The 26,870-nt window shown below is 37.6% G+C and overlaps 1 protein-coding gene across 7 annotated transcripts in view; it reads left to right on the top strand.

The window, feature by feature from the left end:
- Positions 1–25,271, top strand: part of MBD5 (methyl-CpG binding domain protein 5) — a 231,140-nt gene extending 205,869 nt beyond the window's left edge. For 6 of the 7 annotated variants that reach the window (XM_054044519.1, XM_054044518.1, XM_054044520.1 and 3 more), the window contains 3 exons: positions 498–571; positions 20,170–20,245; positions 22,613–25,271. In XM_054044519.1, coding sequence (XP_053900494.1) covers positions 498–571; positions 20,170–20,245; positions 22,613–22,684 — 222 coding nt within the window. In that variant the 3' untranslated portion in view covers positions 22,685–25,271. Of the gene's footprint in view, positions 1–497; positions 576–20,169; positions 20,246–22,612 lie in introns of those variants that run through there. The other variant, XM_054044521.1, reaches the window with a different exon arrangement.
- Positions 25,272–26,870: the final 1,599 nt, after the last annotated feature.

The raw sequence follows: 26,870 nt of genomic DNA, 5'->3' as shown, positions 1-26,870 counted from the left end.
TCATCAAGTGATGCATCCCCTGTTGCCCATTCCCAGCTTCTGGCAAACAAAGGCTAAGGACACCATCCTTGCCCATCCTGGCTAATAGCCACCGATGGACCTATCCTCCATGATTTTATCTAGTTCTTTTTTTAACCCTATTATAGACTTGGCCTTCACAACATCCTCTGGCAAAGACAGTGTTTATATTGTTTATGGTATAAAGAAAACAGGATTATATTTTTTAAGTAACATTCTAATTTTAGTCCCTAATTCTAATATTTTAGGACTGTGCCATGGTTTTACTTTTTGCATTTTTATTGCTATTGGTATGAGCATAAAGAGGAATTGTAAAAATATTTCTTTTCTTCTTTTGGTAGGGAACAGAAATGTTTTGTGGATGCAGTGAAAATTAGGCTCCATAGCCTAAACAACTGCATGTCCAGCAGTAAAGTAAAAGTAGTGTTTAATAATTGACTGTCTGGGTAATGTAGTTTGATGTTCATACCTTTACTCAGGTGGAGCCCGAGAAGTTGAAGACACTAACAGAAGGTCTGGAAGCCTACAACCGAGCCAGGAAGAGGAACAGAAAGTAAGCAGATGCTTATTCATTTACAAATTAATTAAAATCATGAAGCTCTCTTGCTTACCAAGAAACTCTCATTTGACTCCCAGAAGTATCCTTGACTGTATCAGGATTTCAGGATTAGATTGTTAGTTATTAACCTGCAACATATATGGAATGCATATCTTTCTGATACTACAACAGTAAGCTTCTGAAACCTGTGGCAGCACATGTGACAATTTAGGCTCAGTTTTCTTACAGGGGAAGAGTGGACGATGGTAGCATAAAAACACAGTAGCAGCTTCTAACTATTCTAGTGCGTTTTATATCCAGATAATTTGCCACTTCATTTTACTGCATGTCTGTCTGTCTATGTGTCCTGGGGGAAAGAGGAAGAGAGAACAATATGATATATACCGCAATACTGTTTTTTCTGAAATCTGATGATCCAAAACTCTGGACTGCACTGACTAATGCACCATTCCTGTGGAGCACCTCAGCTCTGCAGGGCTGAAGCTAGACTCCTGCAGACGTCCACACAAGAAGGAGATGCTTTACAATTATTAGGAGGAACAAAGGATCCTAGCTTCAATCCTGAGGAGCTTAGAAGATCTGCAGAAATAGAGCGCCTAGTTTCTGAATTCCTGATTTTATGCAGGTTATGGATTTTGCAATTTTATAACTTTGTAATTTGGGGAGTTGTATGTATTCATTTTCTGATACACCAGCAATCTTTGAAAATGCCAGCACACCCATATGAATTTTCAAATGTAGATTTGAAACTTACACCTAAAATCATTCATTGCATTTTACTAAGTCAAAAGTATTTTGAACAAATACTATATGACTTTGTGACAAGCATTTTTTTTTCCACACAGCACCACGTTGGTATGGAAAGGGTTACTTCAGATTAGTTCAGTATATTTTGTCATTGCTGGCAAGCTTTTCAGAATTCCTTAATCCCAGCTACGTTTAGTTTAACCAGACTGGCTGCCATATGCAAAGCTTTTATTATACAATATAACAAATGATGTATATTTGAACTAGTTGGTTTTATGTGGGGTTTTTTTTTTTTTTTGGACTTTATTTAAGATTTTACAAAACTAGGGGAGAGATTTTGAGAGATGTAAAATATGAGAAGACGGAAAAAATATGGAAGAAAAGAGGAGAAGTAAATTGAGTTTAGGGGAAGAAGACCTAGACAGCTATAAAAAGATACAGAAATTGGCAGGGTTGTAGTGTGCTATTGTTTACTTGCTGTCACAATGACAATCTGTTGGCTTGTATCTGAACAGGAATTTGAAGTACTATAGGCTTATAATTCTTGTCTTCAAAACAACAAATACAGACTTAAAGGAATCAAATAATTACAGTAGAGCCCTGTTTATCCTATCTGGCCCTGGTTCCAGTTAGATCGGATAATCAAAAATTCAGATAATTAGGAGAATGGGCAAAGAGTTTTCTATATTTTGTTTTAAGATGCAGAGTTGCTTTTAAACTAGCTGACCCCTCCCGGAAAAGCCGCCTTCTTTATTTACAGCTTACATGAACCATTACTTCTAGTAAAGAATACCAGTTCCTAAAAATGCAGAAAGGATAAACTCAAGCATTAAAACATAGCCCCCTTCTTTACAGCGTACACAAACCATTATTGATAAATAGTGCCAGTTTTTAAAAATGCAGACATGATCATTTTAAGTTGCAGCAACCCCAAGACTCATGGTAACAACTAACAACAATAACAATATGTAATATGCATAAAGTATTAAATTAACATACAGTATTGTATATAGGACAATGGTAAATACAGCAACACTCACACTTATAATGGCTGGGGAAAATCTGACAGTTTGTGATACTGTGCTTTTTCCAATGTTATAATCTTGGGCTATTTTTTGCCAGTGACTGTCCTTTATTTATTTTATTAATAATCTCTATTTTAGCATCCAATGATAGTATTATGAGATTTCGCTTAGTAATCGCAGTCATTTTACAAGGCTGAAAAGATGGGATGGTTACAGTGTTGCCATGCAGATGATGTCAATTTCCCATATTCTTGTGTGTGCACTGGTGGTTCGGTTAATAGAGAGAGCCGGATAATGAAACTTAAAAGGGTTTCTGCTGTACTTGTATTTAACGCCTTTTAAGGTGTAAGCTTTTCTTGTTCTCTGGTAGAGCGGTATTTCATGAGCAATATTGCTGATGCCAGTTAAAAATGCTATCCTTTCCGCACCATCCTGAAACATGTCTCTGGGTTTTTTGTACGAGTGCATGCTGCAAACATAAAAATGCCTTTGACAACATTTCAGTTATTTGCCATTAGTTGTCCCTGAAGCAAAATTTCTCCACTAGGAAAATGACTCAATGAACAGCTTTAAAGATCTTATGAAAAAATCAGTTAAAAGTAGAGACCTTGCTGAATCTGGCTCAATATTTGTACATATGGAAATATTAGAGAATATTAAATGCAAAAATGTGCATTGGTGAAATGCTGTGGTTATACAAATGTCAGGAAATTCAAAGTTACAGTTCGCATAACAACCATGACTCAGCTTACCCCTTTTCATGAATGTAGCAGTTTGTATTACTATCTATGGTGTTATCATTAATACTTATATATATGGAACACACAAAAAATCCATGTTAAATTAACATAATTATGCGACCCCCGAGCATGCCCAAATAAATTTGTTAGTCTCTAAGGTGCCACAAGAACTCCTTGTTGTTTTTGCTGTTACAGACTAACACAGTTACCACTCTGAAACATTGCAAAATCAAGCACTCAAAAGTTAGGAAATGCCAGAATTAAGGTTGCCTGTGCATTCTTAATTCGGTTCCCTTGTGCATATGCATTATGATACAATCTATATATTACATGATCATGTTATTTTTTCCATAGGACTATCTCTTTCAGTGCACGCTTAATAAGTGGTTCTTCAATATTTTGTTTCCTCTTCATTGTTCAATAAGTGGCCCCATGCCTTGTTTACTACACACTATTCAAAACCTAGTCTGAAGACAGAATTTTTATTTCTCATTGTTTTTTTTCTATGATGCTCATCACAACAGTATCTGATTGGTTCACAAACATTAATTTATTTTCACAACATTCCTGTGAGATGGAGTATTATTATCCCCATTTTACAGATTGAAAGCTGAGGCACAGAGAGATTAAGGTCAAAAGTGTCCCCTCATTTTGGGTACCCATTCTGAGATGTCTAGAACCAGGTTTTTCAAAGTCCTTGGCATTGTATAGCACTGTGTAAGTTAAAAACTCAATCTCATTGACTTCAGTTGCAGCTGTGAGTGCTTGACATTTCTGCAAATCAGACTCCAGAGTCTCAAGTCAGGCACCCACAAAATGAGGAACATACAAGTTTGGTTTTAGTGACTAGCCCAGCATCACGTAGGCACTGTGTGTTACAAGTAGGGATAGAATCTAGTTCCCCAAGGCAGTATTCAACTGCCTTAATCATGAGATCATCTTTTCTCTTCCTGCAATCCACTGTCTCATTCACTACATACATTCCAGCTTTTGCAACAAATGAGGCAGGGGTCCTACAGACAACGGTCTCCTTCACTACACAGCCCCAATTCATTCCCAGAGCAGATCCATTCTGTCCAACAAATGAGGCAGGAGTCCTGTGCAGAAAATATTAAATGATCTTGTAATTAAAGACTGTATCATAATTCATATACAAAAGGCCAAATTAAGGTTGCACAGGTGCCTTAATTAGGCAGTTGTTGCTTTTCAGTACTTGACTTTAGAACCGTAATGTTCTTTTAATCAAGTTTTTGTGTATAATTTCCTAGGCTTTTTAAAAAAAAACAAATTGAAAAAACAGAAATTCCATCATGTGACATCATATTGACACCCACATGGTTCATCAGCAGAGTTGGAACCTTTAGATCAACTGCACAGACCTCTATCAATCAATACTAGAGAAGGATGATACACTTTGTCCATGGGTTTCACAAATATTTTCTGACAGCAATGGAAGAGTGAGACTCAGGAATCTTGTGTTCCATTGCAGGCCCTGGAGGGGAGTGTGCTGTACTGGTCACAAACCCTTCTGCCATCTCCCCCCTCCAAGCTTGACTCTTTCTGCCCAGTTTCCCCCAACATGTCTCCTTGTCACCTCTCGTTCCTCACTCCATCCCAGGCTCCTCAGCGGTCCAGTCCTAGTCTTCCCTTCCGGACTCCCAGTCCCAATCTCCTTCCACTGTCAGCATCCGGTCCCAGTGTTCCAGTCCCAGTGTTCCACCTACTCTAGGCTCCTTGTCCCAGTCTACTCTTCTGCTTTCAAAGGTCTTTCTCTTGTCCCCGCTACATTTGAATCAGTCATTTCCCTCCTCCACACTGCCTGAGCCTACCAGGGAGACATTTAGAGCACAGGAAAGACAGTCTCCCTGATTTCAGTTCCATTGCTGGGACTTGCACCCAGAGCAGCAATTTCAGGGAAAGTCTTGCTTGGCCCCAGGCTGGAGCATGCCCAATGTGGATGAACTCTTCTGAGATTTTAGCTGTTAAACTAGCATGTGTACTCTGCAGTTTTTCAAAGGCTTATAACTTCACCAAATTTGAGTGGATTTTCACAGGGACAGCAAAAGACACCCCTGACACAAAGGACACCCCCTGTCAAATTTCTAGTTCCTGCTCCAAAGTATGGGGGCATGAGAGGTTTAAAAAAAAAAAGGATAGCCAAAATTTTTTAACATGGGCAAAACAATGTATTTGTCCCTAGCGTGGTGTCAAGTATCGGGGGTAACCATGTTAATCTGTATCCACAAAAACAACAAGGAGTCCAGTGGCACCTTAAAGACTAACATATTTATTTAGGCATAAGCTTTCATGGGTAAAAAACCCACTTCTTCAGGTGCAACCTGATGCGTCTGAAGAAGTGGGTTTTTTACCCACAGGAGCTTATGCCCAAATAAATCTGTTAATCTTTAAGGTGCCACCGGACTCCTTGTTGTTTTTGTCCCTAGCCTCATTCTCGGAAACATTTGAAGCATTTTGGCTGAAATTTGGGGGGGATTTCAGCCTAAAATAGACACCCCAACATGGAAAATTTCAGCTCAAGAAGTTAGTTTAACAAAGTTATAAGCAACTGAAAATAGGGCCTTATAATGGGAAGTGCCAGGCAATGTTAATAGGTGGTGCTGCCAGCTCCACCAATAGTATGAGCCGTAAATTTAGCCAATATGGCCACGTTATAATTGTAGGGAAGACTATAATTTTCAGTTTCTCGATGAGTGCATAAGTTAAAACTGCAACGTCAAAATTGAATGATCAGTAATGAAAATGCCATAATTGTGCATTAATAAATATACCAAACTGTTCATTTTTCTTCAGTTTTTCAACATTCTCTAATAACTAAGTTATAGTGTGATTTGCGTTAGATGATTGTTGGTTCACTTCTTCAGTAGTGGAAAGCAGAGGGTTTAAATACACCCAAGGCATTCACTAGTAGTCCAGTAATATACCCTGTGTTGTAATTAATTTGTAATATGGTCTGTCAAGTTAAGGTAGACCAAAGCTATTGTGGTCTATTACATAGCTTCTCAAAAGGGGGCACTTAAATTTACATACCAGAATAACAGGTTTCAGCACCCAAGCACTGATTGAGTCCCCTAAATAAACTATAATGATGATGGTAACATTCATAGGTTGATGCTCAAATAGGGACTTAAGTGATCCAGCCAATACTAAAGCACCTAAAATGGGTATTTTAGGTGCTTAATTTTTAGGTATCTTATTTTAGGCTCCTAAACTGAGATTGTTCCCAGAGTGCCCAGGTACTACACTGATGGGCATTTTAGAAATAGATATCTATTAAATTTGGGGTCCCCGGTATATGTCTCCACTTTATCTGTCATTTCGCATATCCATCGCTCATCAATAGGAGAATGTGTTCCAATTCACATCGGTCCGTAGCTGCATCTCCGTCGCTTCACCTTTTGCATGGCTTTTCTTTGGGTGCTTCCCCCGGCATTCAGGAGTTGCTGGGAGGGAGGGGAAGGAGCAGGGATGGGGCGTGCTCAGAGGAGGGGGCGGGACTGGGTGGGAAGAGGCAGGGTGGGGGTCGAGAGGGGGGGTCAGGAAGAGGCGGGGCGGGCAATTATTTCTTATGGGGAAAAATTTCCCTGTATCCGTCGTTTCGGTATTTGTCGCCCTTTTCAGGAACACAACCCTGACATATACCAGGGACTCCCTGTAATTAACACTTTGTTTGTCATCAACATTTTCATAGTACAATGAGGATAACATCTTTTAGAATTGTAATTCAAATTATTGTATTTTTCATCTTATCCTCTTTCAACTGGCTAGATTGCCTTACAATAATGATTTTGGTCTATTATGATTTAAAAAAAGATCGTGGAGCAGTTTTTAAACTAAGGGCTGGGGGAAAGCCGTCAGGTGCAGAGGAGCACGTGGTTTGGACAGAGACATCCCTTAGGGGAGGGTCTTTTAATGGAGATTCTCTATGTCCTAGTAAGGAGGAGAGGATGGAAGATGATAAAATACAGATAGGATCTGATGAGAAGCAGTCAAATGAAAAAAAAAAAAAAAAGTCCCATTCAATTACATTAGCAGACAGCTAAAAAGTGACAAGTTTTTAAAGTGCTTATATACCAATGCTAGAAGTCTAAATAATAAGATGGGTGAACTAGAGTGCCTCACATTAAATGGGGGTAGCGATATAATAGGCATCACAGAAACTTGGTGGAATGAGGATAATCAGTGGAACACAGTAAAACCAGGGTACAAAATATATCGGAAGGACAGAACAGGTCATGCTGGTGAGGGAGTGGCACTATATGTGAAAGAAAGCATAGAATCAAATGAAGTAAAAATCTTAAATGAACCAAACTGTGCCATAGAGTCTCTATGGATAGTAATTCCATGCTCTAATAATAGGAATATAGCAGTAGGGATATATTACTGACCACCTGACCAGGGTGGTTATAGTGACTATGAAATGCTCAGGCTGATTAGAGAGGCTATTAAAATAAAAAACTCAATAATAATGGGGGATTTCAACTATCTCAGTATTGACTGGGTACATGTCACCTCAAGATGGGATGCAGAGATAAAGTTTCTTGACACCTTAAATGACTGTTTCTTGGAGCAACTAGTCCTGGAACCCACAAGAGGAGAGGCAATTCCAGATCCTGTGTTCCCCTAAGTGGAACACAGGATGTGGTCTAAGAGGTGAATATAGCTGGACCGTTTGGTAGTAGTGACCATAATATAATAAAATTTAACATCCGTGTGGCAGGGAAGAAATCCATATAAGCACAACACTGTAGCATTTAATTTCAGAAAGGGGAATGACATAAAAATGAGGAGGTTAGTTAAACAGAAATTAAAAGGTACAGTGCCAGAAGTGAAATCCCTGCAGGCTGCATGGAAACTTTTTAAAGACACCATAATAGAGGCTCAACTTAAATGTGTAACCCAAATTAAAAAACATAGTAAGAGAACCAAAAAAGTGCCATCATGGATAAACAACAAAGTAAAAGAAGCAGTAAGAGGCAAAAAGGCATCCTTTAAAAAGTGGAAGTTAAATCGTAGTGTGGAAAATAGAAAGGAGCATAAAGTCTGGCAAGTGAAGTATAAAAATATAATTAGGAAGGTCAAAAAAGTATTTGAAGAACAGCTAGCCAAAGACTCAAAAAATAATAGCAAAAAAATTTCTAAGTACATCAGAAGCAGGCAGCCTGCTAAACAACCGGTGGGGCCACTGGACGATCGAGATGCTAAAGGACCACTCAAGGATGATAAGGCCATTGTGGAGAAACTAAATGAATTCTTTGCATCGGTCTTCACGGCTGAGGATGTGAGGGAGATTCCCAAACCTGAGCCATTCTTTTTAGGTGACAAAACTGAGGAACTGTCCCAGATTGAGGTGTCATTAGAGGAGGTTTTGGAACAAATTGATAAACAGTAATAATTCACCAGGACCAGATAGTATTCACCCAAGAGTTCTGAAGGAACTCAAATGTGAAATTGCAGAACTACTAACTGTAGTTTGTAACCTATCATTTAAATCAGCTTCTGTAGCAAATGACTGGAGAATAGCTAATGTGACACCAATTTTTAAAAAGGGCTCCAGAGGTGATCCCGGCAATTACAGGCCAGTAAGCCTGACTTCAGTGCAGAGCAAACTGGTTGAAACTATAGTAAAGAACAAAATTGTCATACACATAGATGAACATTTGTTAGAGAAGAGTCAACATGGTTTTTGTAAAGGGAAATCATGCCTCACCAATCTACTAGAATTCTTTGAGGGGATCAACAGGCATGTGGACAAGGGGGATCCAGTGGATATAGTGTACTTAGATTTTCAGAAAGCCTTTGACAAGGTCCCTCACCAAAGGCTCTTAAGCAAAGTAAGCTGTCATGGGATATGAGGGAAGGTCCTCTCAGGGACTGATAATTGGTTTAAAGATAGGAAACAAAGGCTAGGAATAAATGGCCAGTTTTCAGAATGGAGAGAGGTAAATAGTGGTGTCCCACAGGAGTCTATACTGGGACCAGTCCTATTCAACATGTTCATAAATGATCTGGAAAAGGGTGTAAACAGTGAGGTGGCAAAATTTGCAGATGATACAAAACTACTCAAGATAGTTAAGTCCCAGGCAGACTGCGAAGAGCTACAAAAGGATCTCTCAAAACTGGGTGACTTGGCAACAAAAATGGCAGATGAAATTCAATATTGATAAATGTACAGTAACGCCTCACTTAAAGTCGTTCCGGTTAACGTTGTTTTGTTGTTATCTTGCTGATCAATTAAGGAACATGCTCATTTAAAGTTGTGCAATACTCCCTTCTAACGTCTTTTGGCAGCCGCCTGCTTTGTCTACGGCTTGCAGGAAGAGCAGCCCATTGCAGCTAGCTGGAGGGAGCTTGGAACCAGGGTAGACTGGCAGCCCCCCATCAGCTCCCCCTATCAGCTCCCTGCTCCCCTAAGTTCCCTGTCCTCTGCCTTGGAGCTGCCCCCCAAGACTCCTGCTTGCTGTGCAGGGGGGAGGGAAGGAAGAGGGGGGCTAATGTCAGGGTGTCCCCCTCCCCCGTGCTCCTGCACCCCGCTTACCCCATCTTTCATAGAGCAGGGGGGACACACCAGTGCTCAGGACGGAGGGAGCTTGCACCAGCTTTGGTCTCAGCAAGCTGATCTAATTAACAAGGCAGTGTACTTAAAGGAGAAATGTGCATATCTCCCTCCATTCCTGCCGCCTTGTAGAGTGAGAGAGTTAACCCTTGAGGGGTCAGCCAATTGCTAGTTCATCATTTAGCAGTAAGGGAAATATCCCACCTTCTGACTCCTCCAGCTCAACCAAGCTTCACAATCATCATCACTGTGACCAGTATTAAATTGTTTAAAATTTATACTCTGTGTGTGTGTGTGTGTGTGTGTGTGTGTGTGTGTGTGTGTGTGTGTGTCTATATATATATTTATATTTATATATATATATATATATATATTTGTCTGGTGAAAAACATTTCCCTGGAACCTAACCCCCTTATTTACATTAATTATTATGGAGAAATTGGATTCTCTTAACATCGTTTCGCTTAAAGTTGCATTTTTCAGAAACATAACTACAATGTTAAGTGAGGAGTTACTGTAAAGTAATGTACATTGGAAAATATAATCCCAACTATACATATGAATGATAGGGTCTGAGATCTTGGAGTCATTGTGGATAGTTCTCTGAAAACATCCACTCCATGTGCAGCAGCAGTCAAAAAAGCGAACAGAATGTTGGGCATCATTAGGAAAGGGATAGATAACAAGACAGAAAATATATTGCCTCTATATAAATCCTTGGTACGCCCACATCTTGAATACTGCATGCAGATGTTGTTGCCCCATCTCAAAAAAGATATATTGGAATTGGAAAAGGTTCAGAAAAGGGCAACAAAAATTATTAGTGGTATGAAACGGCTTCCATCTGAGGAGAGATTAATAAGACTGGGACTTTTCAGATTGGAAAAGAGATGACTATGGGGGGATATGATAGAGGTCTATAAAACCATGACTGGTGTGGAGAAGATAGATAAGGAAGTGTTGTTATTTACTCCTTATTATAACACAAGAACTAGGGGTCACCAAATGAAATTAATGGCAGCAGATTTAAAACAAACAAAAGGAAGTATTTCTTCACACAATGCTAAGTCAACCTGTGGAACTCTTTGCCAGAGGATGTTATGAAGGCCAAGACTATAACAGGTTCAAAAAAGAACTAAATTCATGGAGGATAGGTCCATCAATGGCTATTAGCCAGGATGGGCAGGGATGGTGTCCCTAACCTCTGTTTGCCGGAAGCTGGGAATGGATGACGGGGGATGGATCACTTGATGATTACTTGTTCTGTTCATTCCCTCTTGGGCATCTGGCATTGGTCACTGTTGGAAGACAGGATATTGGGCTAGATGGAGCTTTGGTCTGACCCAGTCTGGCCGTTCTCATGTTCTAGGTTTTTAATAATTTGAGTTTAAAAATATAAACAGTATATTTAAACAGCAATGGAAAATAGTATCTTGATGTTATGTAATCTATTTGTCTTGAACATGTTAAATTGCTTGTATTGTTTCTCTTCATAAGAACAACACACACAATTTAAAATGTTCAAAACAAATAGATTACATGATAGTGTCAAACAGATACTATTTTCATAAAAAGATTAAGTCAGAATCATTTAGCACTTTGGGTCTCCTTATATGTTCATGGGGGAAAAATGCATTTTGTTGAGGAAGAATTGCAGTTTTATTATTCTGATAAAGTAATCCTGCAAAAGTGCTGTTCCATTTTAGAACAAGTGATATTTCAGAGAATTGATTATTTCTGCAATTGTAGTCCTATCAAGGCAGTTCTACTGTTCATTTCATATATAAACATAAATTCAAAATGAGTGATATTGAAATAGAAGTTCAAACTTATGACTTCAGCACATAATTTTGGAAGTTGTAAAATATACTACATGGCTAGGTTTCTTTGAGGGAGTATTAAAAACATTTGCATCTTGTCTTTATAGTATGCAAATAAGGAGTTATAGTGGGGATGAATTTGTCCAGTAATGTTTTTAAAAAACTGCAATGAAACTTCACACTGGAGTTTTAAAAATATAAACACTATAAATGTTAGGAAGTGTTTAGTTTTGGCTGTGCATCCACTGTTTGACTAGCCACCTAAAGAAATGGGATTATGTGAATTAGTAGAGAGAATTTAGGAAGACACATAAATATGCTTATTGTTGACTACATCTATTTTATGATCTATTGAGATGTAAGGAACTTGAAATCGGCTACATATTTTTAAAATAAACAACAAGCCAATAGTAATAGCACATGATCCTGCAAATCCTTAGTCATATGACAACAGTGGTTCTATTCATGTGAGTAAACGCTTTGTAGCATCACAGTCTTAGTTAGCTGTTACATTTTAAAATGGCATCTAAAAACACAGTTTTTTAATTTTAGTTTCAGATTATACTAACATTCATTACAAAACCACAGTTGTAAGTTACATTTCCAAAGACAAAACTGCATCACATAAAATTAATATTTGTACACCCATACTCCATTTCTAAATTGAACTGTAAACATAAATACTTTGCTCTCATGTGGCCCTACATCTTTCTTTATACCTCCATTGCTCTGCCTGTCTACGTAAGATTGCTTTTAGTTCAGCCTCTACATAAACATGACTGTTGATGTGTGTTTATCTGAAGATTAAAAAAACAAAGAGAGAAATAAACTTCCTGAAGTTTAATAGCAGAACTTTCAAAAGACTTCATTGGCCTAGAGAACTGATCATCACATACATATCTTTTAATGATGTTTTACTATGATTATTCAAATACAGTGGCATGCTAATCAAGTAGGTTGACCTCTGTGTGGCCAATAAAACATTAGATTGTTTTATTTCATTTGTAACATGTAAATTATATGTAGAAAATTTCTCAAAGTGAATACATTTTGGCAGGTTCTCTATTATTTTCTAAAGTTCCCAGACTCATGGCCACAAACTGCAAACACTGCCAGAGGAATTGCTGACTATTGGGCTTAGCCTCACTGAACTACCATGGGTTTACTTGTACCTTTTGGCAAATGTAGTTCTTTGATTAAAGCATTAACTACCTTCAGGAATTCAAGAGAAATAAAAGGTTACTTCTCATTCAGTCATCACCTTCAAATTTTAGTGTAACTCTGCCCTTTCCTATTTATCTGAGTTTGCCTCATTTTGTATCACCCTTCACCCCTTCTACTCAGCCCAGGTTCTCACCCTTTACCAGTCATTTCTTAGCTTCTCACATAAACACCTCCGTGCTTTCTTCCATGCTGCGCAATGCATGATTATGACCTTCTTGAATGCATTCACAAAGCGTCTGCCCTCTACAGTTTACGCCTGTATGAAAGGCCCACATCCTCTGGAGGAGCTAATCTAGTTGACTTGTATATTATGACATTAATAAAAGAGAGAAAGTTATGTTGGTTTCCATTTCCCTATACCCTCTATCTTCTGGTCTATCTGTCCTTTCATTGCAAGCTCATTGGGGAAGCAGCCATTCCTTCTTATATGTCTGAAAAGCACCCACCACCTGGGTTACCATAAGCAAATATTTAATAATAAAATAATAATAGTTCTGCAGCTTTAAGACACAGAATTAATTAAAATTGATGAGATTTTTAGATGAGTTTTATATTCCAGGTCAGATAACTATCTCTTCTTCTTTATGTGATGATCCCTATCTGTATTTCACTGTGGGTGGGTTCACATGCGCTCCATGCACCAGAGATTCTTAAGATTTTTGCTAGCAGTATCGGTTGCCTGAGAGCCCAAGATCCCAGGAGTCAAGAACTGGGATTCCTGCACAAGTGCCTTCCTAGTGAGCGATGACCACCTAAAGGGCTTCTAATGCCTTGTAGAAGCTTCTATTCCCTCGAAGAGCAGCATTTGCCAATACTTTCCCAGCCAAACCCATCAAACGTATGAGTACAGGGTTAGAAGATTCCTTATAGATCAAGCAGTGGGGCCCCACTCTGACCCAGGCTAGGTAAGCCTCCATGTGCAGTGTGCAGCAGCATCGAGAAGTGTTCCTCCAAGCATGATGACCTCCAGTGCTGGGGCTGACAGGAGTAGAGCTAAAGACTCCTCCATTCAGGGACATGAGGAAGGTAGGAAACACTCTCGGAAGAAGGGAGAGAAATCCCTTTCCAGGTCCATTTAAAAGACGAACACTTCCCCAACACCATCGAAATTGTCTGAGACTCCATGCCTCAGTACAGGAGGGTCAGGAGCTCATAAGGGGCTTGGTACTGATCTCCTGGCTCCAAAGAGAAAAAGTACTCTGAGACTAGCACCTTGTGCAGGAGCATGACCATCCACAGCATCAGCAAAAAAGAAGCAATCTACAGTTGAGGATTTGCCCTTTGAAGGAAACAATCTCTGTTAAGTGAGAGAACAGATGACTTATTACACTTGTTGAAGGTCTCACAGGCAACCTTCCATTCACTGGGGATCTATACTCCAGTGCCAAAGAGGAAATACCACAGGCCACAACTTTACAGTGAGCAGAATCTCAACTCTTTTTTTCCATCAGAAGGGATATGAACCATCACGGAAGAGGGTGCAGCAGAACAAAAAAGCACAGTGGGACCTTTGAGAGCTGTGAATCACTCCAGTTATTGCATCCATCTACCCAAGACCCAAATTGGTGGCTTTCTAGCTCATCTCTCCCCATTCTCTCAAGTCTGGCAGATGAAACACAAATGGGTTCTCAACATCATTCATACCAGCTACATCTTCTCCCCTCATCCTCCAAAACCCCCTTCCTCATCCATCTTCAGGGACCACTTTCATGAGAGAATGTTCATTCAAGAGGTATACTTCCTCCTTCATCAAGAAGCCATAGAGTTGGTACCTCCTCAACACCAGGGAAAGGGTTTTTATTCTAAATATTTATTTATCTCCAAAAGGAAGAGCGAATGGAGACCCATCTTAGACTCAGAAAGTTCAGTGTATCCACAAATTGAGTTTCAGAATGGCTCACCCCAGTATCCTTCATTGAACAATGGCAACTGCTTCACAGCTGTCAATGTGACAGTTGCTTACTTCCACATAGACATCCAGCCTTCACACAGAAGATTCCTGAGGTTCACTGTAGGTCTGAACCACTGTCAACAGAGAATGCTACCTTTTGGCCTTGCCACAGTGCCCAGGGTACTTACAAAGGTGCTATCAGTTGTGGCAGCTCACTTCCGTTACCAAGGATCATCAGCATACCTTCCTCAGGGCAGATTCCAATCTACAAAGGACCTTGTCAGTCAAAACAGTTGAGCTCCCAGATGTGAGTCTGCTCATGTCTCGTCCTTCTAGGTCATATTGCTATTTCTCAAGCTAAATGCAACTGAAAATATGGTGATGGCTGCTGATGACACTTGGTGATCCAGGAATATACCTGTTTTATGAACTTCCTTGATGAAGAAAGGAGTACTGGTACTCTCTCCCAGTGATTCATACTGCTTTACTACCATCATCTCCATCTTGTGTATTAAGGTTCAACAGACTTGCTCTTGTCGAATACACAGTCTCCCCCAGGCATTGAGAAATCAAAGAGAACATATATAGCTACAGCTAGAGAGAGAGAGAGAGAGAGAGCACATGCAGGGTTAAGATAACAAGTCTAATTCACAGTTGCTTGAACCTCTTCCACCACATCCAGAATCTTGGTGAGCAAAACAGACTGAAACATCACTGATAATATAATGTATTTGTCTCCTATCAGCATAGATCCACTACCAGACCGGTAGCCAATCCGATCAGAATACAATTTATCTTATCCATGAACAAAATTGAAAAATGTTTGGTGTTACGCCTTTGTTCTGTTTCATAGTGTGTATCACTAAGGTTTCTTTGTAGCAGAAACTGATGGATTAAAAATGATTATTTTGGAAGTCTACAGAGTCATAACATTTTATATGAGTAAATAATTTAGTCAAGCAATAATCATTATTTAAAAAATGTTTCCAGATTATAACCATGTATCTTGCATGCTGGCCTGACAGCCATGATTCATGATCTCTTAAAAATGCTGATGTTAGACTAATGCCGTGCTCTCTGATGTGAACTACCTAAAAGGTTGATCTACCATCTTCAGTTAGAGCAGAATATGACAGCTCAGTTGTCATAGTGGTGGGGGTGAACAGAGGGGTCTGTCTAGCTGTTACTGCATTCACTTCATGAGCTGCCTGTGTAGGCACATATTGAATTTAAAGTTTTGATTTTAACTCTTAAGGCCCTTAACAGAGTGTGTCCCTGATTCTTTACTGAGCTAACAACTTTCTGCACTCCATTATATCCTCTGAGTTCTGGCAAATCAGGAAGTTTGTAGCCTGGCACATCCAAGGGCAGAAAGTGTGAGGATTTGCAGGGCTAGAACCTTGGTTGGTGAGTTCCTTAGTGACTGCCACATCCACATTTCCACCCAACAGCCCTGGTAGAGCTACAGTTGACAGGCTAAGAGCCTTGTGAGGCCAACCACCACTAGCTGCCCTACTCACAGAGGCCCTCATTGGTAGAACTTACTGCATTCCCTCCTGGTTGTCCCAGACATGGTAAGACCTAGGGGAAACACCTAGAGGCAGTCTGTACAATGAGACACATCCCTGAACCTGCTGCTGAGACAGACCCTGCCTGATTCATTTGTCCTTGCCTGGTTCCTGGTTCCTCTCCTTGTTCCTGGTTCCCAAGTCCTCACCTTGCTCCTGCCTTGGACCCATCTTTGCTTCTGCCTTCCCTAACTCTAGGCAACCTGGTTCTGACCCTCTACTCCAATTCCTGGCTCAGACTCTGATTTGACCCTCAGCTCTGGCATCCAGCTTCCAGTTCTGGTCCTGAGCCTCAGTTCTGTTTCCTGGCCCCTGATTCCTGCTCCAACCACTAGGCCTGAATCCTGCTCCAACCACAGCACCTGGCCACCCATGCCCCGGTTCCTGACACGAAGGGATATTGTCCATCTGTTTTATTTCTATAGCCCCAGAGTTATGGGATGCCTTTTCTTTTGGTGTGAGATGAAGTTTAGTCTCTGTGTTAAGCGTAATTAAACCTTTTTTTATTTTAATAAAAAGGCTTTTAGCACAGCAGATTGGTTTTATTTATAATTTTAATCTGATTTTAATTATTGTATGTTTTTAGTTTTTTAATCTGGATTTGCTTTTATTTGTTTTTGTTTGTTTTTGGAAACACCTAGGATATTTTGTTGATAGGTGGTGGTATACATTTAAGCAATTTATTTTTATCCTTTTATTTTAAAAAATCCATCATTCCTTGACTCTAGTGAATAAACTTAATTTATTCTACAATTCTTTTAATCAGCCTCTGATATAGTAGTTACCTAAGACAATGACAGCTTTCTCTAAGAAAAAAACCTTTTTTTTTACATTAATATATATTATCCAAGTCATAAAATCATAGAAATTAGCTGTTGAAAGTGAATAAGTCATCTAGTCTGCCCCAAGGTGGCAATGCAAAATTGAATGTTACTTGTTTGTTTAACATTTTCCAAGATAATGTCCATTCTTTTAGGCAAAGGTAGACCGAAAGAAATACAATGAATGCCTGTTGGTAGCTAAAGTTGCATAGTTACCTATTAACATCTTCCTATGCTAATCTGCCTTCTAGACAGAAAACATGTTATTACCTCTCTAGGAAGTTCTATAGTTAATGAGTGGTATTCTGGGTAGAAAAAGATGCATGTCTAGGAAGGAGTCAGCCTATTGATGAGAGACTGCCTTTGAGGGAATCTTAAACACTTATCTTTGAAGTACCTCCATATGCTGATCTACCTTCCAGGCAGAGAAAACAGTTATCTGCTGCAGCTTTGGTCAAATACTTGCTTTCCAAGCCAGCTTGGAAAGCAAGTATTTGACCAAAAGCTGCAGCAGATAACATTGTTTGGAAACCTAAGATCTACCATATAGGTAGATTTCCTATTATGAATTCAAGATTGTATCAGTGAAAAGGAATATTCGTGCTTGACACTTTTTTAAAAATTATTGCTATATCAGATTGTTTAAATGCCAAATGATTTAGCTGGTGTTCATTGTAAAACCATTAGTCCTATTAAGAAATTAATTTAAAGGCTCACAAGGTCTGTTCCCACTTTGGCAGAGGGTGATTGAGAAAGTGGTCACAGAGCAACCCCAGAGGCACTTGAACCATCATAATGTTCCTATGTTTAAATGAACAACATGGTCTTGTTTCTTTAACCCTCAGTCTTCCTTTCCCCATTCTCTCCGTGCATGTTTATTGTAAATATTAATTGCATCATGTCTAAGGGCTTGTTTACAAATAGATGTTACACCAGTTTAAGTTAAACTTGTTTTTTAAAGCAAGTTAGTTAAACCAATTTCAATCCCTGATTTAGTAGTTCAGTTTAAAAGTGGCTTATTTCAGTTGCTTAAATCTGTTCCTAATCAATTTAAGCTAAATCAATATAAGCCAGATTTATATTAGTTTAAGAATCTCCACATAGCTTTCTGCACTGGTTTAACCAAATCAATTTTTAAATCAAACATTTAGTTAACTGGTGTAACTTTGCATGTAGATAAGTCTTAATAAGTCTTTCAGGAAGGAGTCGTGTCTTTCTGTCTGTTCTGTAAAGTGCCCAGCATGCTTTTGCATACTGCAGAATAATAAAAATGGGTGGAATGTGGGAATTTTTATGCGTTCCATTTGGTCCAAGCCCTGGGTATAGTACAGAGAAGATGTTAGTATGTGTCATGGAATATTTTCTTTAGGTAATGGATGAGACACAGCTCTCCTTGCTCTTTATATGGGATCTAGCAGTTGCTTTTGATAGTTACTGAGCTCAATATGTGGATTAGCTGGGGTGGATGGAATTACTGTAGAATGGTTCTTTTTTTTTATTCCTTTTGAACCCTTGTCTGTCTTTGGTTGGGGTGGGGCTTCCAGTCATGGCCCAGGTAGCATAATTATCTTTCTTAAAGCGCAAAACAAAACACAGCGAAACTTTTTAAAATGCTGAAATGTAAAAGGGGATTGTTCCATGGATTATGGGCTTGGTCCTGCACTGCTGAAATGAAGAAGGATCATCCCAATGCTTAGGGGCATTAGCTAGGGCCTCAGGCTGCCTGGGTGCAGTTCCCTGCTCAGCCACAGACGCCCTGTGTAACGTGGAGCAACTCAGTGAAGTCTCTTTGCCCTAGTTCTCCATCTGTAAAATGTGGAAATAATAGCACCTCCCTACCTCATGGGGCTGTTGTGAAGATAAATACATTCAAGACTGTGAGGTGCTCAGATACTACAGCAGTGGGGCCATGTAAGTACCAGAGACAGATAAACAATAGATCAAGTGGCCAATCTCCAGGGCTATCAGTCTGCTACCTCTCAAATTCACTTAATTTTTTTTTTCCAGCTAGGAATGCAAAGTGCAGTGTCTAGATTTCAATTTTAATTTATTCCACTGGATACTAAAAATAAAGCCCAGCTGAACATATAAGCCTAGAGCTTAAAAAGTTATCGTCAAATTATGTTTGGTGCAATGCGGGAATGACCCTAATAACATGTTTGAAATACTGTTTGATAATTTGACACTTCTGGGAGTGGCAGTCACGAAGCCACAAAAATATAACCCAGAATGCTGAGTGTGGTGTTTAAAATGGAAAACTACTTTTAATAAATATAATGCACATAAACTGAATCAGTGAGTGTAATATTCGGAAGTGAACTGAGCTGCACAGTGATTTGGCTAAAAACAGTGGGCGGCAGTGGGTGTGACTGCCACGATTCAGTGACAATGGGACTTCTCTCCCATGGCTAACTAAAGGTAGAGACACGTTCACACTTAAGCTCCAAGTATTTGGAGAAAAATGAAAACCTTGCAGAACAGTGTCATTCTCCAGGTGGATGTCAGCCTGTATTATTTTTCAACAGCCCTCTTGTGAAGTATTAATGTAGCCTCCAGCTACAAAGTAAATGCAGTATGGGAGGCAGGTAAAGGCAGGCCAGCATTAAGGGTTAGTCAGTTACTCTGTCATTCTGTGAAGTAGCCCAAAATAACTCAATCTTAAGGTAATGACAGTTCTTTGGCATGCATGATGACTGCTCAGGGTCAAGTTAATGAAAGAGAGCCTGTTCTGTAATACCTATTGCTCGCTTAACAAAACAAAAACAAAAAACAAACTTTAACGCTGACAGCTAAGTCAAATAGCACAAAATGCTACATTTTGCATTTAAACACAGAAAATCAATATAGTGATGATATCATGTGCTTTTGCATTCTGTTTATAGATATGTTTTCTCTTGCAGAGATGATAATTCCTGTTTAATTTATAAAAGTCTTATCTTTAAAAATAAAATAAATAAAACAAAGTGATAACACAAGCCTTTATTTTAAAGGAAAACACATATATGGGCCATAACTTGTTTTTTGCACAAATGGTTCCTTGGCTGTCAATGGGAGAGCTATATGCTGAATGAAGTTAGTAGAATATGGGCTATTTATGTATGTATTTTGATTATCTACAGTCTTTGAAAATGGGGTATTTCCATTGTAAACAATCGTTGACAGTAATTTTTTTTTCACTCTAGAAGCGGAAAGCTAAATAACCATTTAGAAGCTGCTATACATGAGGCCATGAGTGAGCTGGACAAAATGTCTGGGAATGTAAGTCTCTTTGCTGTCTAGTTGTATAGTTTTTATTGTGTGGGGTTTTTTTTTTCATTTTTGTGGCGTTTTCAAGCAGTCACTCTTTTTGTAATTATTATGATTTAACAACTTAAAAGTTGAAAAAGATTTATAATTTCAGTTAGATTGTAACTACTCTGCATTATTGCTCTCCACCCAGAATAACTATTGTACATATCTTTCATGTGTGAGGCCTACCAATATTTTGAACAGAGCCTAATCTCCCACTAATATGCCTGGAGTTTTGCCCTCAGTAAGGAGTACAAGAATTAGACCCAATTGTTTTCCAAGTTTGTATATCAAGATGTTGAAAGAATATTAAAAAAATCTTTTGACTGTAACACTCCATTGAATAATCTAACATGAAATGAAAAATATTATAGGAAGTAAATTAAGATGAAGATCAGAACCTGACTGTGGTTGTTTTATTTTTTGTTTCCACTTTTATTTTGTGGCATACGGACAAAATAAATCTCTGATAATGTAATACACTTTTAAAATATATTTGGAGATTTTTTTTGTACTCTTATTGTAACAGAAATCCATGCAGATGATTAAAAATTAAGTGCAATACATTAAAATACTCAAACTTCTAATTAATATTTTATTAAGTATTAATGGTTTAGCTTTTAAAATAAAATTGAATTTTTTCCTGATATTATAAACCTCAACCCTGAAAAGACTTATGCACATGCTTAACTTTACACAATCAATAAGGCTTAAATGGATCTATTTATGGTGCATAAAATTAAGTATATGCAGAAAGCTTTGCAGGATTGGCACCTTAGACTTGGTTTTAGTACCATCTGGAAATAATATTAGTGATACTATCTGTATCTCTTGCTGTCTGCTTTGAATTGTTGATAAAACTGAACATTTTGATTATTAGATTTACTAATACAGAATTCTGGGTTTTCATCTAAATCAATGGCAGTTTTGTAACTGACTGCAGGGGAGGTAAGATCTAATCATAGGTCTCTATAAGACCATCTATCCTACAAATATAACCAAACCAGGTGATCTGGTTATGATACAGTTGGCCTTTAACCCTGTTACATCACAGTTAAAAATGTTTGCCTGGACAGTTTCTATTGTATCTATGTCATTTCATCCAGTTATGCAACCCAGTTGCAACAGATACATGCTACAACTCTTAACTATGATGCAAACTGGGTCAGGGAGAAACTGTGCTGTAATCAGGTTCCCTGACCAGGTTGTTTTTGTTGTGTTGACGAGCCTGACGTAACAAATTTTGTATCCTAAAATAATCTCTCATGAGCTGCATGACTGGCTTTGTCACAAAATCCTTAATCAAGATGAGGTTTATTTTCATAAATACTATGATGGTTGGGAATAATAGGGTCAGAAAATCATAGGACACCAAATGTAGTTCTTACAAATTTTGAAATAAGCTTTTTTTAATTATCATTGTTTAGGCAGGACTAGTACATTTAAAATGTAACACATGTACAGTACAATTGACATAGAGCATAACTGATGCTAGCAATAACATCTGTTGAATATATGATAAAATTCTTCAAGACCACTAGAATTTAAGATATATGACCATGACAAGAACAATATGAAAAAATGTCTAAGGATTTGTAATTTTTGATTAACTGTTGTTTGTAACCTACTGATTGCTTTTTTCCAGAATACATAGCCTCACTTCTACCAACAGATGGTGGTGGTATTCCATATAAAACAGCAGTACATTGTTTTGCATTCCATCTCTCGTAGCTGTGTTAGAAATGTTTTTAATAGTTTTATATGATCATGATCTTTCCTCCCAGCTTTGAACTTGGAACTAATAATAGACATTGAATGAAAAATAATTGATTAAAAACATTTTCACATGCTAATTAATCTACTGTTCAACTTGAAATTAATGATGTTGGATGAAAACAGTTTGCTCAAAATAGTTTATCCCTTAAATTCATGTCTCTGGTAGTGCTGTAAGTCTCTCTCAGTTTCCACATTCTATTTTCCCAGTATATCCCCTTCTTTCTTTCTGCAGTTATCCCAGTTTTGTAAACAATTTCCCCTGGAGCTTAACATTATTACCACTTTGTGCTTCAGTTCCTTGTATACTATATAGTGATATGTAAGTGGTATCTTTCTCCTGAGACTTGAGGTATCCACCCTGTAACAGCTATGTTCAACTCCCTTCAGTCCAGAGGTTAATGTTCTTGAGTTTACTTCTAATTCTTCTTTTAATGTGGAAATTAAAAGCTGTATCACCAGGGAAGCATAATAACTTTTCAAACAATACTGTAATTGATTGATCACTAACAGGTTGCTTTATTTAATTTTCTATGCTAACCTTTTCATATACTTATTTTCTAGGTACACCAAATCCCACAGGGAGACAGACAGGTGAAGCCTCCAAAACCGAAGAGGAGGAAGATCTCTAGATAACATTGAATGTCTTTGTTACTGGTCCAGTACTTATCAAATTGAACATGCACATAAATCAGTATATAAGTATTGATATAGATATATCAATATTTATATCAAGGACAGATAGATACCATCAAAGGGTGCTATGAGAAATAGTGGTACAATATTTTTGTTGATCGAGTCAGATAGTTATGCTGGATAAACCAATCAGATTCCTTGAAAGATTACAGTAAAAATGTCAGATGATTACTGAATTTTTTCTATAATACTAAAATTATGATTATAAAAATAGTCCAAATGTTTCTGATAAATTTTCATTGTGTATATAGATAATACAGAATTTCATGGTGATATCTGAAATGTAAATATTGTACAATATTGTCATGTACAAGCGTACCTAATGCACACTTTATCTTTTATTGTACAAAAAAATAGTGTACAAAATTCTTTGGTTTCTATTGAGTACACATACAAGAGACTACCAGTGTAAAGTGATAAATAAAAATACAGCCTAAATGCTTTTATATGATAATGTAAAAGATGCTGTTTTTGTATTTAACAGCAGAGAAAAGGCATGATTATGTAATACCTTAATTATGACATACACTTCACACCACTGAGTGTTCATTTATATTGTCTGTTTGGAATGAACCTTGCCTGGAAGTACTGTACTCCATTTCAGGTCTCTGTAGGAGAGTGCAACCTTGCAGATTCCTAAAGGGATGTGGGATCACAGGTCTAATTAAGAATTCAAAAGCTGCAACAACTGGTTGCATTTTATTTACTTAAGTTTTAAAGTAGAATGCTGTAGATTTTTTATTTAAAAAAAAAAAAAAAAAAAAAAAAAAAAAAGCTTAGATGGAATATTTTAGTCAGCCATTTCTGTAGTTGAAGTTTCATAGCCACCTTCTAAACTAAGCAATTTATACCACCATTGACTTTGAACTCCCCCCAAACCCTATATTTGTTAACCGAGGTTGTTTAACCTGATTAAACATACTGTTTACATATATGAGGGAATGGCCCTATTTTGAAAATATGAGTGTTAATGTTGATTACAATTTGATTTTGCAATGGAATAAAAGGGCATGCTCCACAGCGTTCCTAAAAAATCTAGTATCCCTCTTACAGTATTATTAAACTAGAAGTTAAAGGTGGCTTACAAAACTATTAGCAACAGTAATTTTATCAGTATTATGTAACATATCAGATTTATTTTATTTAAAAAGAATTATTTATACCATTAACAGATTCTTATATATATTAATGTGGCTGAAATGTGCAGGTTAAATCTATTAACCAAATTATTTATGTTATATTAAGTGAATAATGTGAAACATATGTAGAAAGGAAGTAATACACTACAGATATACAAGCCTAAAGCTGTGAGCCATTGTAAAAATAACAGAAAGTTAATAAGTGTAGCACATCATCATTTTTTTCAATTTTTTCACATTGTGGTGATGGTACACCCTCCTTCCCAAAGTAAATTCTCATTTTGCCCTGCCTTGTTCTGAGATGGAGTCCTTAAAATGGACCTCTTCATCTGGGAATCACCACGTCTTTAACCTGGAATTCCTTTTTCCCTGGAGTGGCAAATTCACGTCCTCTAGATAAGACTGTTAGTAATCAGCATCCTCTGAGGCTGATGACATTGCCACTCTACTGATAACCACCAGTTGGCACTTGTACTGCAAGTAACTATTCCTCTCCCCATTGACTTTCCCCAGAACCCAAACTCAATTATCTGTGTGACATGACTGAGATCCATTGGCCCAGAGGATAAAGAGACCTGAGGACATTTCCAAACTCAGCTTTCTTGTGCCACAGCACATAGCACTACCACTGGGCTAACCTACTTTTTCATGTCTCATACAGACAGCTCTTATTTCTTTTTCCCCCCACCCCAACCTGATGGAATGCAATTAGCTACACTAAGCTACAGTGGCCTGGAGGCAGGAACCCTTCCTTCTACTGGGTAGGTTCATTTGTCTTTTGTGTAATGGCAGGACAGACTGCCATGGTCCTACATGCAAACTCATGTGAAGTGATCTTTTGTGTAGTTTAGTTAACACTTTTTTGTTACAAGTTGATGTGTTTGTTATGTTTAAAGAGTTAATGTTGTCCATTTTTCGTATCAGCCTGCTTTTCTGCTGTTTTGTCTACACAATGTTTTTATTCATAAATACACGTGTGTGTGTGTGTGTGTGTGTGTGTGTGTGTGCGCGCGCGCGTTTGTTTATATTTAGTTTGGTTATTTTACCTTTTGCTTTTCTGTCCTAACACTGAGTTTGTATTGACCAACCCTTCCTTTGGCATTTTAACTAATTAGGTTTGTACTTTCTCACCAATGTATACTTTACATTAGTAGACTATGTAAAGTATTTTTGTGCACTTGATTTCATTGGTTAATAATGGCATTGATGTGGGTGCTAGGAGTAGTTTGTTTCAGTCCATACAGATTTTTTTCTCTTTTAGAGTTTTTATGGTTTCATGTAAGCAGTTAATGTAAATATTGTGAGCATTACAGGTCATGCAGTGTTGTAACATTTTAAAAAATGTTGCACCTACTTTACAATTAAAAAAATGGTCACTCATACTTGAATTTTGCCCATAGAGCCATTTCTTTCTCTTTGCATTAAAGCATAATATACTTTTTTGATGGAGGCCCAGACCTTCTTTCTACATCATTATTTTTTGTTTAAAAAAATCTATATTTTTTCTAATAGAAGACTTAAAATGAAAAATTTTAAAAATACTTTTTGCCTAGTTTGTAATTTAAGAGAGTACTCCTATATTTAGAGGGTGACAAAATACTCCATTGTGGAAAGTGGAATAATATTTTAATTGTCATTAATTTGGCACAGTCACGTTATTCTGTGAACTTTAAGTGACTGATGAAAGTGAGTCCACAAGAGGAATTAGTTTTTAATTACTGGTAGCTTAATTATTTAAAATTTGTATTGTCTTTTGAGGATACAAAGTATTCTCATTATTTATTTATTTATTTATTTATTTATTTATGTATTTATTATGCTTTATTTATCAAATGGGTTGTAGAATGTTGAGTCATTCCAAATGAGATAAAAATTAAAGGTATTATTCCTCTTTCTATCATGGTGCATTTTTAAACACCATTTAAGAAAAAATATTTTCATTCATTTCAATGGACTTCCTTCGTATTCCTGCTTCCGACAAAAAAGTTATTGCTGGAGTCCACTATGAAAATAGCTTCCCCATAGCCCAACAAACACATACATTTGGGATGTCCCAGGTCTGTTATATTCAGTCTAAGATTTAAAGTGCTGCTCTTTTTAAAAAAAAAAATTTGAATGTTAAGTTATTTACTAAGTCAGTATTACAGAAGGTTTAGAAGTAATGCGCTATCATCTGAGTCCCGGAGTTTGAGGAAATAGAGGGCTCGTGATGGACTGAATTACCTTAGAAATACTACCTTTCTTAGTTACAGTTTGTATTTTGCTATGTAGGGTTGTAATGTGAGAATTCCAGCAGAGCACTAGCATAAAAATGCTTTTCTATTTTAAAAAAAAAATCAATTCTAGTCTTACTAAGAATTAGAAAAAAATTTAATATCAGTTTTGTAATTTTTGATAAAGTTGTCAATATGATTAAATCACCAAAAAAAATTACTGTGATGTTCTCTTCGGGGCAGGGACCATGTCTTCCTTTATGTTTATAAAATTCCTAGCACAGTGGGACCCTGATCTTGAATGGGGTCACTGGCTGCTACCATAGTATTAAATATTAGATAATAATGTTACAGTCAAGTAAAATACACAAAACCAAGATAATTCACAAATGAGAGTGAAAATCAGATTCCTTATCCTTAGTTTATCTGTTGTACCCAACTATTACCACAAAGATGTAATATCATCCAGGTAAGTTTAGAAAATAGGTGCCTGATCAGCTGTTGATTCTTTTACCCACAAAAACCAGGATATTCTGTCTTAAGTCAAAACATAACTGCAGCTTTAACAGAGTTTTTGGTTATTTCCCTTTGCTGTGTTTTTAACAGTACTAACTGAAATCTTTAATTCACATTTCAAAATTCCCTCAGTAAGTATCTTTAACCAATAGGCATTAGCATCTGATGATGTGTACTGGTAAAATATAAAACATATATAATAGACACAGTGTCAGATTCAGTGCAAACACAGTTCAACTCAATGGTGTTATTTACACA

This window comes from Malaclemys terrapin, chromosome 11 (genome assembly GCF_027887155.1).
Source record: "Malaclemys terrapin pileata isolate rMalTer1 chromosome 11, rMalTer1.hap1, whole genome shotgun sequence".
NCBI lineage: Eukaryota > Metazoa > Chordata > Testudines > Emydidae > Malaclemys > Malaclemys terrapin.
This window is presented reverse-complemented; position numbering and strand designations above follow the sequence as displayed.